The sequence below is a fragment of the Cheilinus undulatus genome, linkage group 16 (genome assembly GCF_018320785.1).
Source record: "Cheilinus undulatus linkage group 16, ASM1832078v1, whole genome shotgun sequence".
NCBI lineage: Eukaryota > Metazoa > Chordata > Actinopteri > Labriformes > Labridae > Cheilinus > Cheilinus undulatus.
This window is the reverse complement of record NC_054880.1, coordinates 12,390,482-12,403,602: the sequence shown is the minus strand read 5'-3', so window position 1 is coordinate 12,403,602 and position 13,121 is coordinate 12,390,482. Positions and strand designations below refer to the sequence as shown.

Below are 13,121 nucleotides of genomic sequence, written 5' to 3'. Positions count from 1 at the left end.
AAAAAAATTGGGGCACTGTGTAAAATGTAAAAAGAAACAGAATGCCATGATTTGTGAGTCTAATAATCCCTCAATTTGTTCACACTAGAGCATGAGCAACATATCAGACATTGAAACAGTATATTGTATATAGATATTTTACCATTTCATGAAAAATATTAACTTATTTTGAATTTTATAGCATCTCAAATAGTAGGGTCAACAAAGGCTGAAAAAGTAAGTGGTACTAATGAAAAACAGCCAAAGGAGCATTTTGCAACAAATTGGGTTAATTGGCAACAGGTCAGTAACATGATTGGGTATAAAAGGAGTATTTTAGAGAGTTAGAGAAGTAAAGGTGCACAGTGATTCCCCAATCTACAAAAACAGGGTCTAAAATTTGTAGAATAATTTCAGAAAAAATGTTCCTCAATGTAATATTGCAAAGGATTTGAATATCCCACCATCTACAGAACATAATATCCTCAAAAGATTCAGAGAATATGAAGAAAGACCTTTGGCTTTGTCCTCTGACAAGGCCAAATGTCAATAAAGGATGTTTGTAATCTTTGGTCCCTCAGGCAACACTGCGTTAAATACAGGCTTGATTTTGTACTGGAAATTGTGTCCTGCAGACTAAAGAGGAGAGGGACCATTCAGCTTGTTATCAGCTTGTTAAAGCCTGGATTTCTGATGGTATGGGGTTGCACTGATGCCTTTGATGTGGGCAGCTTACACATCTGGAAAGGAACTATCAGTGCTGAAAAGCATATCTAGGTTTGAGAGCAACATAAGCTCCCATCCAGACAACGTCTCTTTCAGGAAAAGTCTTGCATATTTCAGTGAGACAATGCTTCAGTGCATATCACATCCATCACCAGGCGCTAAAGGGGCTACTTGTCATCCAGACAGTTCACCAATAGAAAACATTTGGTGCATCATAAAATAAAAAATCTGCCAAAGAAGACACAGGACTGCTCAGCAACTAGAGCCCAACATCAGACAAGAATGGGACAACAATGGTAAACATGGCTCTGTCCCTACTTTTTTGAGCGGTGTTGCTGCCATCAAATTCAAAATGAGCTAATTTATCCATGAAATGGTAAAATGTCTCAGTTTCAACATCTGATATGTTGAAGTAAATATGGGTTTATGAGATTTACAAATAATTGCATTCTATTTTTATTTAGTGCATTTTACACAGCGGCCCAACTTTTTTGGAGTTGGGGTTGTAGTTATCCATAATGCCACTGCCAGAGTTAAACCTGTGTGACAAATATAGTTATTAACTTATTTGAAGAAGAAAAAGGAGTCAGATAATCATGAAGTATGGCAGTTGATAGCTCAGTTTATTAGACACATACAAGATAAATAATCAAGCACTGAAATGTTTAACGAAGAAGACATGATCATCTAGATGTGCTGATCCAGACAGAGATATGTGGACTTACATTTAAAGCTTCATTAGTCGACATCAATTTATCAAAGTGAGGACAATGTTGTGCTGTTCCCCGATATAAAACCTCAGGAAGTTCATTGTTCAGGGACTCGTACACGGTAACACAGTGGGTTGTGTCGTAGTTTTCAATCCTCATTATCTGTTAGGTGTTTTGATCACATCCCTGAGACAGAAAGGGGACAACCTGGTGTCATCCTAACTCGTCATACTCATTAACTGTTCATTCCTTTTCTACTGAAATCAAAAGTGCTACGGCAGAAGTACTCATACTAGTCATCTAACCATTTTAATCATTTTGTCTCAACCTTTACCAACACAAGAATCACAAACAAGACTATGCAAATTCATTACAGCAACATGAAACATTGGCTGTAAACTCTCCAAAAAATGCTATTAAAATTTCTTGAAATATGATCATGGTAAATTAAATACCAAGTTAATTCACAATTTTGTTGTAATTCATGATTCTCTGATTTGAGAGTAAACCAGTGTTTCATGCATCCTCTTTGCAAGAAAAAAGACATGTCAAACCATTTCATCACTGACATCCTACATATTCACTGATTTCAGTCAGATTTAAGGTAACATCATCCAACCTCGCTTTTCCATTATTCATGCCATGGTACTGTTAGTTTTTGCATATCATGATAAACAAACCATATTTCAGCTGGATTTCTTCATATAAATAAAAAACATGTTTAAAAATGTTGCAGGAGCTGGAGGCGTCTTCGCTCCCCCTCCGTTAGAAAGTGAATCACAGCACAGTACAAACATCATCCAAAAGTTGAGCAATTTAGAGGAAGTAGTCAAAGTTTGATTTTTAACGGTCTGTCTCAGTGCAACCCGTGTGTCCATGCTGGTGTGTTTTTTGTTCATCTCTGGGACTGACAGAGTTTACATGGCAGCCATCTTGCTGGCTTCTCTGACCCCACTCAGGTAGGCTCCTGTCACAGTCTGAGGAAAATGTCTGTTGGTGGCCTGGTAACAAAAAAAAAAACAATAGGAAGGAAACAATGAAATTCAGACTTCCGTCTCTACTATAAGTGATATTTCAAATAAGGAAACTGTAAGACAATAACTATGAGTGTGACTATGAGTGCCTTACAAATAACTAGGGCTGGAAAGTTATAAAGTGCATTCATTCAAGTATCTTTTTGGTGTACTAGTATGATTTTATCAGCATTTTTTTAAATCAGTAACTTTACTATTGTTCAAGTAAAATTACAACCTTGCAAAGCCGGATTTACCAACTCCATGTCTGTCATCATGTTTGATCCAGATCTGAAAATGAACTTGACCAATCAGCATCATTTGAGGTGAATGAGGTGAAGTATAGGTGTAGTTTGGTTGTACAGGAAGCCAACTGTAATGGCTGCTACCTTTGTAGCAATTAGCTCAGAAATAGCTATAGTATAGCGGCTGTTTTATCAGAACTGGGCGGCATTTCTTTCTTAAATAAAAGCAAAGAACAGCATTGAAAGCTTTACATGGCAGAAAAAATGTTTTGGCTCCTCTCCCAACCTGCTTCATCATGGGTTTTCGAAAGTTTTGTTTATTTTTTTTCCATTCTTATTTTACTGACATGTCTTTTATAAATGTCCTGTTTTTACTCTGTTAAGCACTTTGAATTGCTCTACATATGAATGATGCTTTATAAATAAACTTGCCTTGCTTTTGCATATGAAATTGAAGTAAAGGGTTATCCAAAGAACTAACAGCTGATCAGTGAACTTGGAGTTATTTTACCAACTTTAACAACGTTACCTCGCCAGCAAAGAAAACTTTTCCCTGCACGTCTTCAGCGAGGATGTCGTAGGCTTCTCCACTCCCGCCTGTCTTCACAAAACTGTAGGACATCTGAGACCACGTGTCTTTGCTCCAGTGTGTGACAAAGTAATGCAGTGGCTCTGGGACCTCCTGTCAAGGATGACACATTGTGAAAATCAGAGACAGTGTAAACATTTCCATAGTTATCTCAGAGATAAAGTCAACGTTTGGGTCCTTGCAGGAAATTAGAAGTATAACTGACAGTGAGTATTTCTGTAAACTATTTTTTTAAGTATTAGTAAATGCATTTGTTAAAAACAAACAGAAATGTCAGTAAATATACTAATTATCTTTTAAATGCTATGTCTGTTGCATCTAAAAAGCAGCTTAAATTGGTTTGAATTCCGATTTTGGTTCAATAAATTAAACATTTGTGTTTGCATTTGAGTTTAAAACTGTAAATCTTAGTTTAATAACGTCTGCTGAAGTCTGTTGACTGCTCCTATTTAATTAAAAGCAATTCATTGTTAAATTGAGAGCATCCTTAAACTTTATTTTTCAGTTAAGACCTTTGGCATTGACATTAATATTAATGCAGCCCTCTTGGTAGCCAAAGCTGCCCGTCCCTAGTTTAGGTGCATTTTTTGTGATAATCTTTGGATCAAAGGTTTGGAATTTGTATGAGGAGCAAACGGATGCAAAAAATAATGACCTTTGACCTCCAAAATCTAATCAGTTCACTCTGAATTCCAGTTGCAAAACTTAATGAAAATCCCTCAACACATTCTCACGATATTTGCCTCACATGATTTCAGGTCACAGTGGCCTTTACCTTCTACCCCCAAAATCTAGTCAGTTCATCCCCGAGTCAGAGTGGACATTTGAACAAAGTTTGAGGGAAATCCTTCAAAGCAAATAAACAGCTGGATGAATGACATCCATAGCACTGACACATAGGCATGAGCAGCAAAAACTGACAGAAGAAGGAAGTTGTGTTTGAGCTTTAATAAAATGTGACGGACTTGAACACTAAATAAATTACCTGCTCCTTAAAAAGCTCCCGCAGGACCCTGACACACTCTTCCACTACCTCCTTGTCCTCCATGTCCCGGACCGCTGGAACAGCATCCCCAGTGATAACAGACATGAGGACAGCCTGCTTCCCCTAAAAAACACAAACACACAAACCAAAACAGCTTCAACACAAACCAAGATGCTCCTTTCTTATATCCTAATATTTTCTGTGCTCTATCACTGGCACCAGTAACCTGACACGCCAGATAGATTTGTTTCACACATCCATCTGGGAAAGCTTCAATAGGATACGTTTGAGAAAAGGTAGAGGCCTTGAAAAATCCTCGGAGTATGATTGGGTGAACGTTCTGTCTGTCACATCTCTACGGGCCAATCAAAGCAACAAAGCACATGATGTAGCCGCTAGAAAGCTGCGCGTGCGCAGCTACTGAGGAATAACACGAAACATGGCGACTATAGACATGTAAGTACTCGACTTTTGTCGTTTTTGAAAGAAAACAACTCACTGCTGTTTTTTGTTCTTCTTTTAACGAAGAAATGTCATCAAGTTCTGATAAAAATGGCGCTTCAGCAGCACCCACGCTAATCTCTTCCTCCATAACTGCACCAGGTCTTGCTGCTGCTTGTTTACGTCACGACTCTGCTGCGCCTGAAAGTACTGCCCCTCGTCGCTGATTGGTCCTGTCACTTTCTAACCAGGCCCAAACAGTTCAGATGGGAGCTTTGCAAGATGGATTCGCCAGTGAAAAACAAGGAAACAGGCATATCCATCTGCTTTGCAAGGTTATGGCACCAGTGCTTCAAACTTATGTTGCCCACCATGAACAGGTGTTTAAAGAGTAATCTCTCATTCAAAAGTAGATAATTTAAGATATTTTCTGTCCCAATGTTTTATTCTATTGTATGGATAATAATAAAGAAAAAAAAAAACCTGTGGATCCATGTCATAGAAGACACTAAACATGCCCCTCTTGTCCGGACTTGGAGGTAAGTGACCAAAGTAGTCTGCCCCCTGGATCTTCTTGTCCCAGAATCTGTACGGGAACTGAAGTCCAATCTACAAAAGACGACAATAATATTTTAGAATTTAAAACATATCTTACAACATTTGTCTTAAATGCACATGAATGAAGGATACGCTGAGAATGATGAGGACCTTTTCTATGATACCGGCTCCCAGACTGTGAATTGCTTTCAGCTTTCTTTCAGGAAGAGGAGGGTTGAAACGAATCAAATTCTTCTGTAGTAAAGTCAAGGGGATTGTAACAAGAACCTAAAAGAGGGAAATAATCGAAAAACTGTTATTTCATCCAAATAATTAGCAGCCAATACAACAGATACACACTTTTAAAAAGTCAATCCATCTTCTCCCATTTATTGCCAACTAAGATGTCCCTCTTCCCAGCAACGTTCCTCAGCTCTTCAAGGAGGATTCAGAAATGTTGCCAGCCCAGATGACACACATAATCTTACATCTGAGTTCTGACTCTCCTCCTAGTTGGACATGCCCATAAACCTCCTCAGAGTCACTATCAGGAGGCATTCTGATCAGATCCAGATCCATTTGATGTCTGAGCTCCTCATCCTATCTCTGAAGCTAAGCTTAGCTGCCCTCCTGAGGAATCTCATTTCAGCTGTCTGTGATATCACACTCTCAGCCACTGCCTAAACATGCCCATAGGTGAGGGCTGATTTTTTCTTCTGACACAGCTTCCTCTTCACCATCATTCTTAAAAGGTAAAGTCTCAAAATGATCACACACATTTTATATTTTCAAACATGTTTTACCTTGTGTGCCGTCCATTTGGAGCCATTGGAGGAGGTAACTTTGACAACATCACCTGAGTAATCGATTGACTGAACCTGGAATTAAAATTTAAAAAGAAAGCTTGGTTTTAAAGCATGCCATACTTAAGTAACAAAAGTTTTAAAAAACACCCTGGCTTGCAGACTGAGTAACAAACCGGGCTTTTTGTGCGGATGTCGAGCCCCTCCCCCAGTTTCTTCAATAACACGGAGTAGCCTTTTGTGAGTAGAGTGTGGTCTCCTGAGAACTGGGCAAAGAATTCATTGTGGTCCCAGGATCTTGCTGATACCTACAAACAAAACAACAAATATACTCGAGGACATTTTCATCACATTTTTCTTTAGAAAAACAGTATATAAGCTCACACCTACACAAAATACCAGAGATCTCTCTAAATATATTTTCTTAAAAGTCTGGTATAGAGTGAATTTATAAAATCAGTCTGATTTTTTGACATTAAAAAGTAAAAAAATCTTCCCGAACATTTAGGAAAACAGCTGAAAATTCACACGACTGAAAAGCTTGCAGCCCTAAATTGTTTAGGTTTTTCAAACCTGGTCTAGTGTGCTTCCACAGGCGTACTCCAGGTTGCTGAGATGAAACTGAAGCACTTTCTCTTCCAGATCACTGAACTGGATCCCAGACTCTTGAAGAAAGTTCTTCTTCACCTCCTGGACTTTTTCTATTGAGATACAATTTACACAAAATACCTCTTAACACTGACAAAACACTGATCATGCAAGTATTTTTCTCTAAAAAATAGATGTCATTACCAGAAGTTCTCTTGGCCCAACTTCTGTTTTACTTTTTAAACCTTTCACTGTGTTCAGAGAAGTGGACCTCCAATGTTACAACTCTGTTAGTAAAATGCCAACATCTTATTGGTTGATGTTAGTGTTGAATAAGACAGAAAAGTTTTCTAAAAACACTTTGTATTTATCAACATCAACTTGAGGGAAAGGTAGTTTGCAGCCAGGCAAAAACATAAAACACGGCAACAACAATCACACAAACTCAGTCACAGGGAACACTGAAATATTAAAATACAAGAAAACAACTCAAGTATTGGAAGTTAAATACTTAATTTTTAAAATGTAGTCCAGTAAAGGCTTTAGTGATAATTTTTCAACCTGTTGGGTTTGGCTTTGGTAAAGTTGGTCTGGCTACTGTATGATGTTTTATACCTTATAGTTTACTCTTATAAAAGTTGAAAGACAAATCTGTTCATCTAATACCAATGATTTTACAGGCAACTTTAATGATATGTTGTAATCTCTTTATAACTACCAGTAAAAGGCTACTAAACCAGGGGATGATGGCAAAGGTCAGGAGAGATTCAGCCATAGAATTGTAAACACTGTCATTAGTCTGCTGCACACATTTGCAGTCACCTATTTTTTTGCACTAACTCGTAGTCGTGGAGAGAGTTGAATGGGAAAAACAACGTGAGATTCTTTAAAACCCCAGCACTAAAGCATACAGACAGGCAGAAGGCCTGCTGGAGAGGCTGCAAGACAGGTAGAGCAATTCATGAATTATTACGCCTGCTGGGATTGCAGTGGCATTAAAAATTGAAAGACAGGACATAACTGACATGTTTTACAACTCCTTTCCCCATGATAATGAGGAAATTTTAGCCAATTTTCCAGAGATCTTGTGAAATTACTTTATTATCCAGGAAAAAGCAGCTTTTTCATTTTAAGAAAAGGAGATAAATGACTTGAAATATTGATAATACATTTAAATTTACCCATATCACAATAAAACAAAGTAAAATAAAAGGTATGGATGCATGCTCTTTATACACTTTTTGCCATGTTTTTTCAAGACACACATTTGCCACCCTCTGAAAATTGCTCCGCGACCCACTTTTGTGTCCCAACCCACCAATTGAGAATTACTGTTATAAGGGACCTATTATGCTCATTTTTACTTTTTATAATTTCAATCTTCAGTACCTTTGTGTGATCTGCAGCTAAAACACTCCTTATTTACCTAACACTGGGGTCTGTAAATAACCCAGATTCAAACCTCTACCTGAAATGCTGCATTTGCATTCTGTTCATATAGGAGCGCCTCTCCTCACATGCCATCTTTCCTCTGATTGGCCAGCTGTCTAAAAGCCTCCCAGGGGCAGAATCATAGGCTTTACCATAGGCCATGTCAATTTCACACTGGCTGTTGTGTTGAGTAGTAAATATTAAGCACCTTTCAGTGGTGTGTCCTGATTCTGTGACTTATCCTTCCTCCACTCTGAGACAACGTCCAGGATGGCATTGAAGTGGAAGTCCATGCGCTTGTCGATGGATGGGTCGGTAACCTGGCCACCCTCTTGAAAGAGGTCACAGCGCTCCCCCAATTTGTGCATCTTGATGCCCATCTGCATGCAGGAGAGGCAGAATTGATTTAAGAAAAGACAGAATTACTATACAGTTGATTTTTAGTTCTGAATATTCCTACCTGTTCACACATCAGGGCGATGGGGTTGTTCACACAGCCGTTAACAATCTGAGCTCCTCTGCCCACAGTGAGGCCCAGAGAAGTATCATCCCAAACACGACCTCCAATCCTCTCCCTCGCCTCCAGCACCATCACCTGTAAAGCAAGGAAAATGTTGGAGTTTAAGTGGACAGCATGTGACCAGAATATGGATTCAAACAGGAGGTGAGGGGAGGTGTGTGACAGGAGGAAACATTTTCACCTGAGTGCCAAAGTTTTGCAGCTGACGTGCAGCAGCCAGACCTGAAGCCCCGGCACCGATGACAATAACATTTTTCTGCAAAAATAATCAAACAGAATCAAAATAAATCATAACAATGACTGTACTATGATGCATGCATTTTTGCAAGGGTAAGTGAGATAGTAAAACTCACAGAGCAGTATCTTTCAGGGAGCAGAGGCTGTTTCACTGCCAGCACACCGGTGTTGATGAGGCCCTTCCTGGTCATGAAGTGCAGCACTCGGTCCATCTCCTGCACACAGCGCACACGCACCAAACCCCGCACCATGATGTTCTCTGCACACTTCTGGGAAGTCAGCACCTCCTTTGATGAATAAAAGAGAATTTCTTCATTGTTTTGAAAGTGGAGAAGATGTGACAAACAAGAAGACAGACACAAGCGACAATTCATGTTAAAGCTCCAAGATTTTCCGATTTCTGTGGTTTACCTTGCAGTTTTTGTGCCATGAGGCCAGGATGAGGTTACGCAAAGCCAAATACATGGTGGGATCTCTGGAAAATTCTGGAAATTCGTAAAGCTCATCCAGCTCCATCATGTCTGGTCGTACACACAAAGCTTTTCCACACTCATTAGGCTGATAGAAAGGCTGGAAGTATGGACACAGACCTGGAACTGAGGAACATAACACAGATATTCGGTTTAGATTAATTAATCTTCTTTAAAGGCATCCACTGAATGAACTCAGCTTCCTCACACAGACTTACTCTGTGGCTGGATGGCTCTGCAGTGATCTGCCCTCAGCTCAGACAGAGAAACGTTGCTGGAGGATCCTGATGGACTCATCCCCACACAGTCAGGGTAATACGCAGCGAGGAAAGGGCTGGCTGGACTGTCTTTGAATAATGGCGGCAAAATTAACATTGAATGCCACCAGCTGTCGGTCACTTCTGCCACTCTCTGTCAGAATAAAACACAACAGAACAGACCATCCTCTCTTTTCTACAGCAGTTGTGACAAATAAATTTAGATCAAAAAATAAATCACTTAACCGGCTTACCAAGTCTTCTGGTTGGGAGCACTGGTCCGGTCCTTCACTCTACAGGAAAAGTCACATTTTCTTAACAATTAAGGCAAAAATATGACCTATAAATGTGTAACTTCCTGCTTACCTTGATGTTGTTGAACTTCATACCACAGCGGTATGTTGCTGCAAGAGAAGCAGTGAGCTGGATCTCTTTAGTCAGCTGTCTCCACTTCCTACAGTCAGGTTTAGTACACTGAACCTGAACAATAAACATCAGGTAGAGCAGTTTTTATTTGTGACACTGGCAGCATAAAAATATGAAATCCATCTGTTCAAAATGCAGAAGGAAAAAGCCTGCATTTACCCAGAATGGGAGCTGCTGATCTGCCATGAAAGCTTTCAAACTGGGCTCACTTTTCCCGTTACTAGTCCACACTTTTTTCCATGAGGCGAAAGTCTCATAGCCATCTTTGTGACTGCCAGGAGAAGAAAAGCTGGTTTAATTTTTATAGCACTTTTAAAGGTTGACTTTAAAACATACATGTCTTTATTTTTATATGAAATGATGACATAACTTTATTGTTCCTTCAAAATTACCTTCTGTAGTAGTGATCAAAACATTCGTTGCAAAAATGCTCACCACATGACAGATGATACCATCGAGACGTGTATCCATTTTTAGCACATCTGATGGAACACATAAAAATTGGTGTTAAAGGCAATCACATCCAGTCAGAAAAAAGAAAAATAATTTTTTTTAACCAACTAGCATGCTACCTATCAGATGCGCTTGCAAAACAAACTGGGTATGTGGCTGAGCATCCGGCCTTCTCACACTTTCTGTACTTCTTCTCGGATTGGTCGTCTTCTTCCTCTGTGTCTGTGGCTTTTCTTTTGCTCTGGAAGATAATGAAGGGGAAGTCTTCAACATGCAGGGCTGGGAGAAATATACTGTAGAAGGAAACTTTACCAAGTGTTTGAGACAGCACTCTTTTTTGCTTGGCTTTTTTTGCCTTTATTTGGATATAACAGTGACAATGTGGGAAACTGGAGAGGAGACATTGTGGATAATGATATGTGGAAAATAAGCCACACAGTTTGGACCCTCGCTTCAAGTACAACAATCTTTGTACATAGGGAACACAGACACAATGTAAAGTGTTCCATCTAAACACACTGGAAAAGTGTCATATTTGAATATGTTGCTCTGGATTATTTAAGATTACCCCCAAAGACTAAGCTTTTCTCAGAACATGGGAACCCTTTTTTTGTCATATTTGTCATACACTGGTTTGAATTTTACCACTGTTCTTACATGAGGAGTTTGTGTTCACTGATGGGCATACCACAACCTGTAAACTTTTTGTTAAAATATGCACATTTTAATGAGTATGGTGTGAATCCTGAGGATCCAAACACATGGCATATCACCAGGGGTGCGCCAAGTGTCTGTGCTTGGCCCCCTCCTTTTCTCAATATACACCACCTCACTTGGTGCAATTATCTGCTCACATGGCTTTTTTTTATCACTACGCAGATGATACACTGCTTTTCCTGTCCTTTCCACCAGATGACACAACTATTTCAGCTCAGATCTCACCCTGCTTTGCTGATATTTCTAAATGGGTGAGGGAACGTCACCTTCAGCTCAAACTGCCCACGACTGAGCTTATTATCATTCCAGCAAGTCCCACAATGGAACCACAGATCAATGTCAAGCTTGGATCAAATAAACTGATGCATGCAGAAATCTGACCAGCTAACCTTCAAGGTTCATGTGGCTTTGATTGCTTGGTCTTGCCGATTTAGGATCAGACCCAACCTGAAAGAGCATCAACAAAGCTCCTGGTACTGGCTCTTTAAATATCACACATCAATTACTGCAACTCATTACTGGCAGGACACCCTGCATCCACACTTAAACTTCTGCAAATGATCCAGAACGCAGCAGCATGTCTGGGCCCTAAGTCGCTAGCCCAACTCTTTTCCTCTGTTGTTCCCTTTATAGTGGAATGAATCACCCAACTTCACTCGATCTGCACAGTCCCTTTCTACTTAAAAAAGACAAAGACTCAGCTCTTTTGAGAACACTGTGCACTCATTTAGATTCTTCTCTGTTGTCCCCAGTGGCTGCCCAAGAAGGTCTTTATTCCTAAATACACCCTTTTAGAGAAAATAAGAAAGAGTGATGCCTTAATAATTGCTATGAGGAAAACGGAAAAAGGTCAAAGGGACCAAGTATGGACCCATGGGGAACTTCAAAGGGTATACGTTTTCGGGATTTAGATGCCTCTGTATTAAATTGACACATCAAAAATAAAGGGGACCAGGGAGAAGGCCGTGAGGGACTCCATATGACACCCGTTTTTGGGGATTAAGATATCATTGTCTGAAGCATGCAGACAGGCTTAACGTGCATGTTGCGGGTCACCTGTCCAGGTGGAGGGTTGTTGGTGCGCTTCACGCGGACGTTGGTTTGCCTCCCAGAGGTTCTCAGGGTCTGTCCGTCCCCCGGTGACTCCCCGGAGCTCCTCTTCTTCCCCCGCCGAGCACCAGAGGCGTTCCCGGAGTAATCTAAACAGTCAGGCACACCGTACAATGCAGTGCTGCTCAGTTTAAATGGGGCCTTTGTCATGACTGAAATGGCTCTGTATTATGAATGGCATGCTGCTCATACGCAACGTACAGAATGAACTTCTAAGAGAGAGACAAAAGTGAAGAAACATGACGTGCTAAAACAGAAATGTGGTCAGAGAAAACACATTGGTAAGCGCTTTAAACCAGCAAAACAATGTCTGCCTGTCACATTTAGCATGTAGCAAGCATTAGCAGAGTGTAACAAACACTGACCTGCATCCGACAGCATGACTGACTGCGGTATGTCCTCAAACCCGGGAATTACTAGAGCTTTATTTAGTTACTCTGATGGTTTCACTTGCTTATATTCGTCTCCGTCTTATTGTTGTGGGAGAAATCAGTGCGCTGCTGATACGTGAACACCACTTCCGGTTTAAAGAAGCACTGCGCGTTTCGTTTGAGATACATTTTGTGCACTGCTGATTGCCGTACTACTGGGTAACCATAGTTACAGTAGTACGCTCTCAAACTCGGGCAGGATAAAAAGAGGAGATGTGATGTTTGACGTGACTCTGAGCTGGAATTGATAGAGTTTTGTGGACAGAGGACAGTCCTGGTGTAGATAACCTTCCCGTTATCGTTTCATCACTATCATTAGCTATAAACGCAGTGTTTAAAGAGGGAACTTGAACCTGTAGTAAATTTTGAAACTTGAAAACGGTGACTTCTTTGAACGTAAGCTAGCTGTAGCCAAAACGGTGACAATGTTACGTTTTCCGCTGAAATGAAGAG

At 40.1% G+C, this 13,121-nt stretch overlaps 1 protein-coding gene across 2 annotated transcripts; it reads right to left on the bottom strand.

Moving 5' to 3' along the window:
* Positions 1-1,309: 1,309 nt before the first annotated feature.
* Positions 1,310-12,771, bottom strand: LOC121523187 (lysine-specific histone demethylase 1B). 2 transcript variants are annotated; one of them, XM_041807965.1, is made up of 21 exons: positions 12,603-12,771; positions 12,184-12,326; positions 10,530-10,651; positions 10,350-10,439; positions 10,117-10,228; positions 9,898-10,011; positions 9,786-9,824; positions 9,493-9,685; positions 9,216-9,400; positions 8,921-9,091; positions 8,749-8,823; positions 8,508-8,642; positions 8,256-8,427; positions 6,602-6,729; positions 6,205-6,336; positions 6,029-6,103; positions 5,397-5,513; positions 5,172-5,297; positions 4,248-4,370; positions 3,203-3,355; positions 1,310-2,416 (listed from the first exon to the last, which is right to left on the bottom strand). In XM_041807965.1, exons 1-21 carry the CDS (start codon positions 12,616-12,618, stop codon positions 2,333-2,335), a joined length of 2,505 nt encoding a protein of 834 aa, XP_041663899.1. In that variant the 5' UTR covers positions 12,619-12,771; the 3' UTR covers positions 1,310-2,332. The 2 variants fall into 2 exon arrangements, with proteins under 2 accessions (XP_041663899.1, XP_041663900.1); XM_041807966.1 differs by lacking the exons at positions 12,184-12,326; positions 12,603-12,771 and having other exon boundaries at positions 10,393-10,439.
* Between the last annotated feature and the right edge of the window lie 350 nt (positions 12,772-13,121).

Bases quoted from the DNA above. Each gene is read 5' to 3' on its own strand.
- LOC121523187 (XM_041807965.1), bottom strand. The intron at 10,652-12,183 runs GTGACCCGCAAC...ATTATCTTCCAG, and splicing joins ACAACCCTCCACCTGGACAG to AGCAAAAGAAAAGCCACAGA. The intron at 8,643-8,748 runs GTGAAAATGTTT...CTTGCTTTACAG, and splicing joins TGCAAAACTTTGGCACTCAG to GTGATGGTGCTGGAGGCGAG.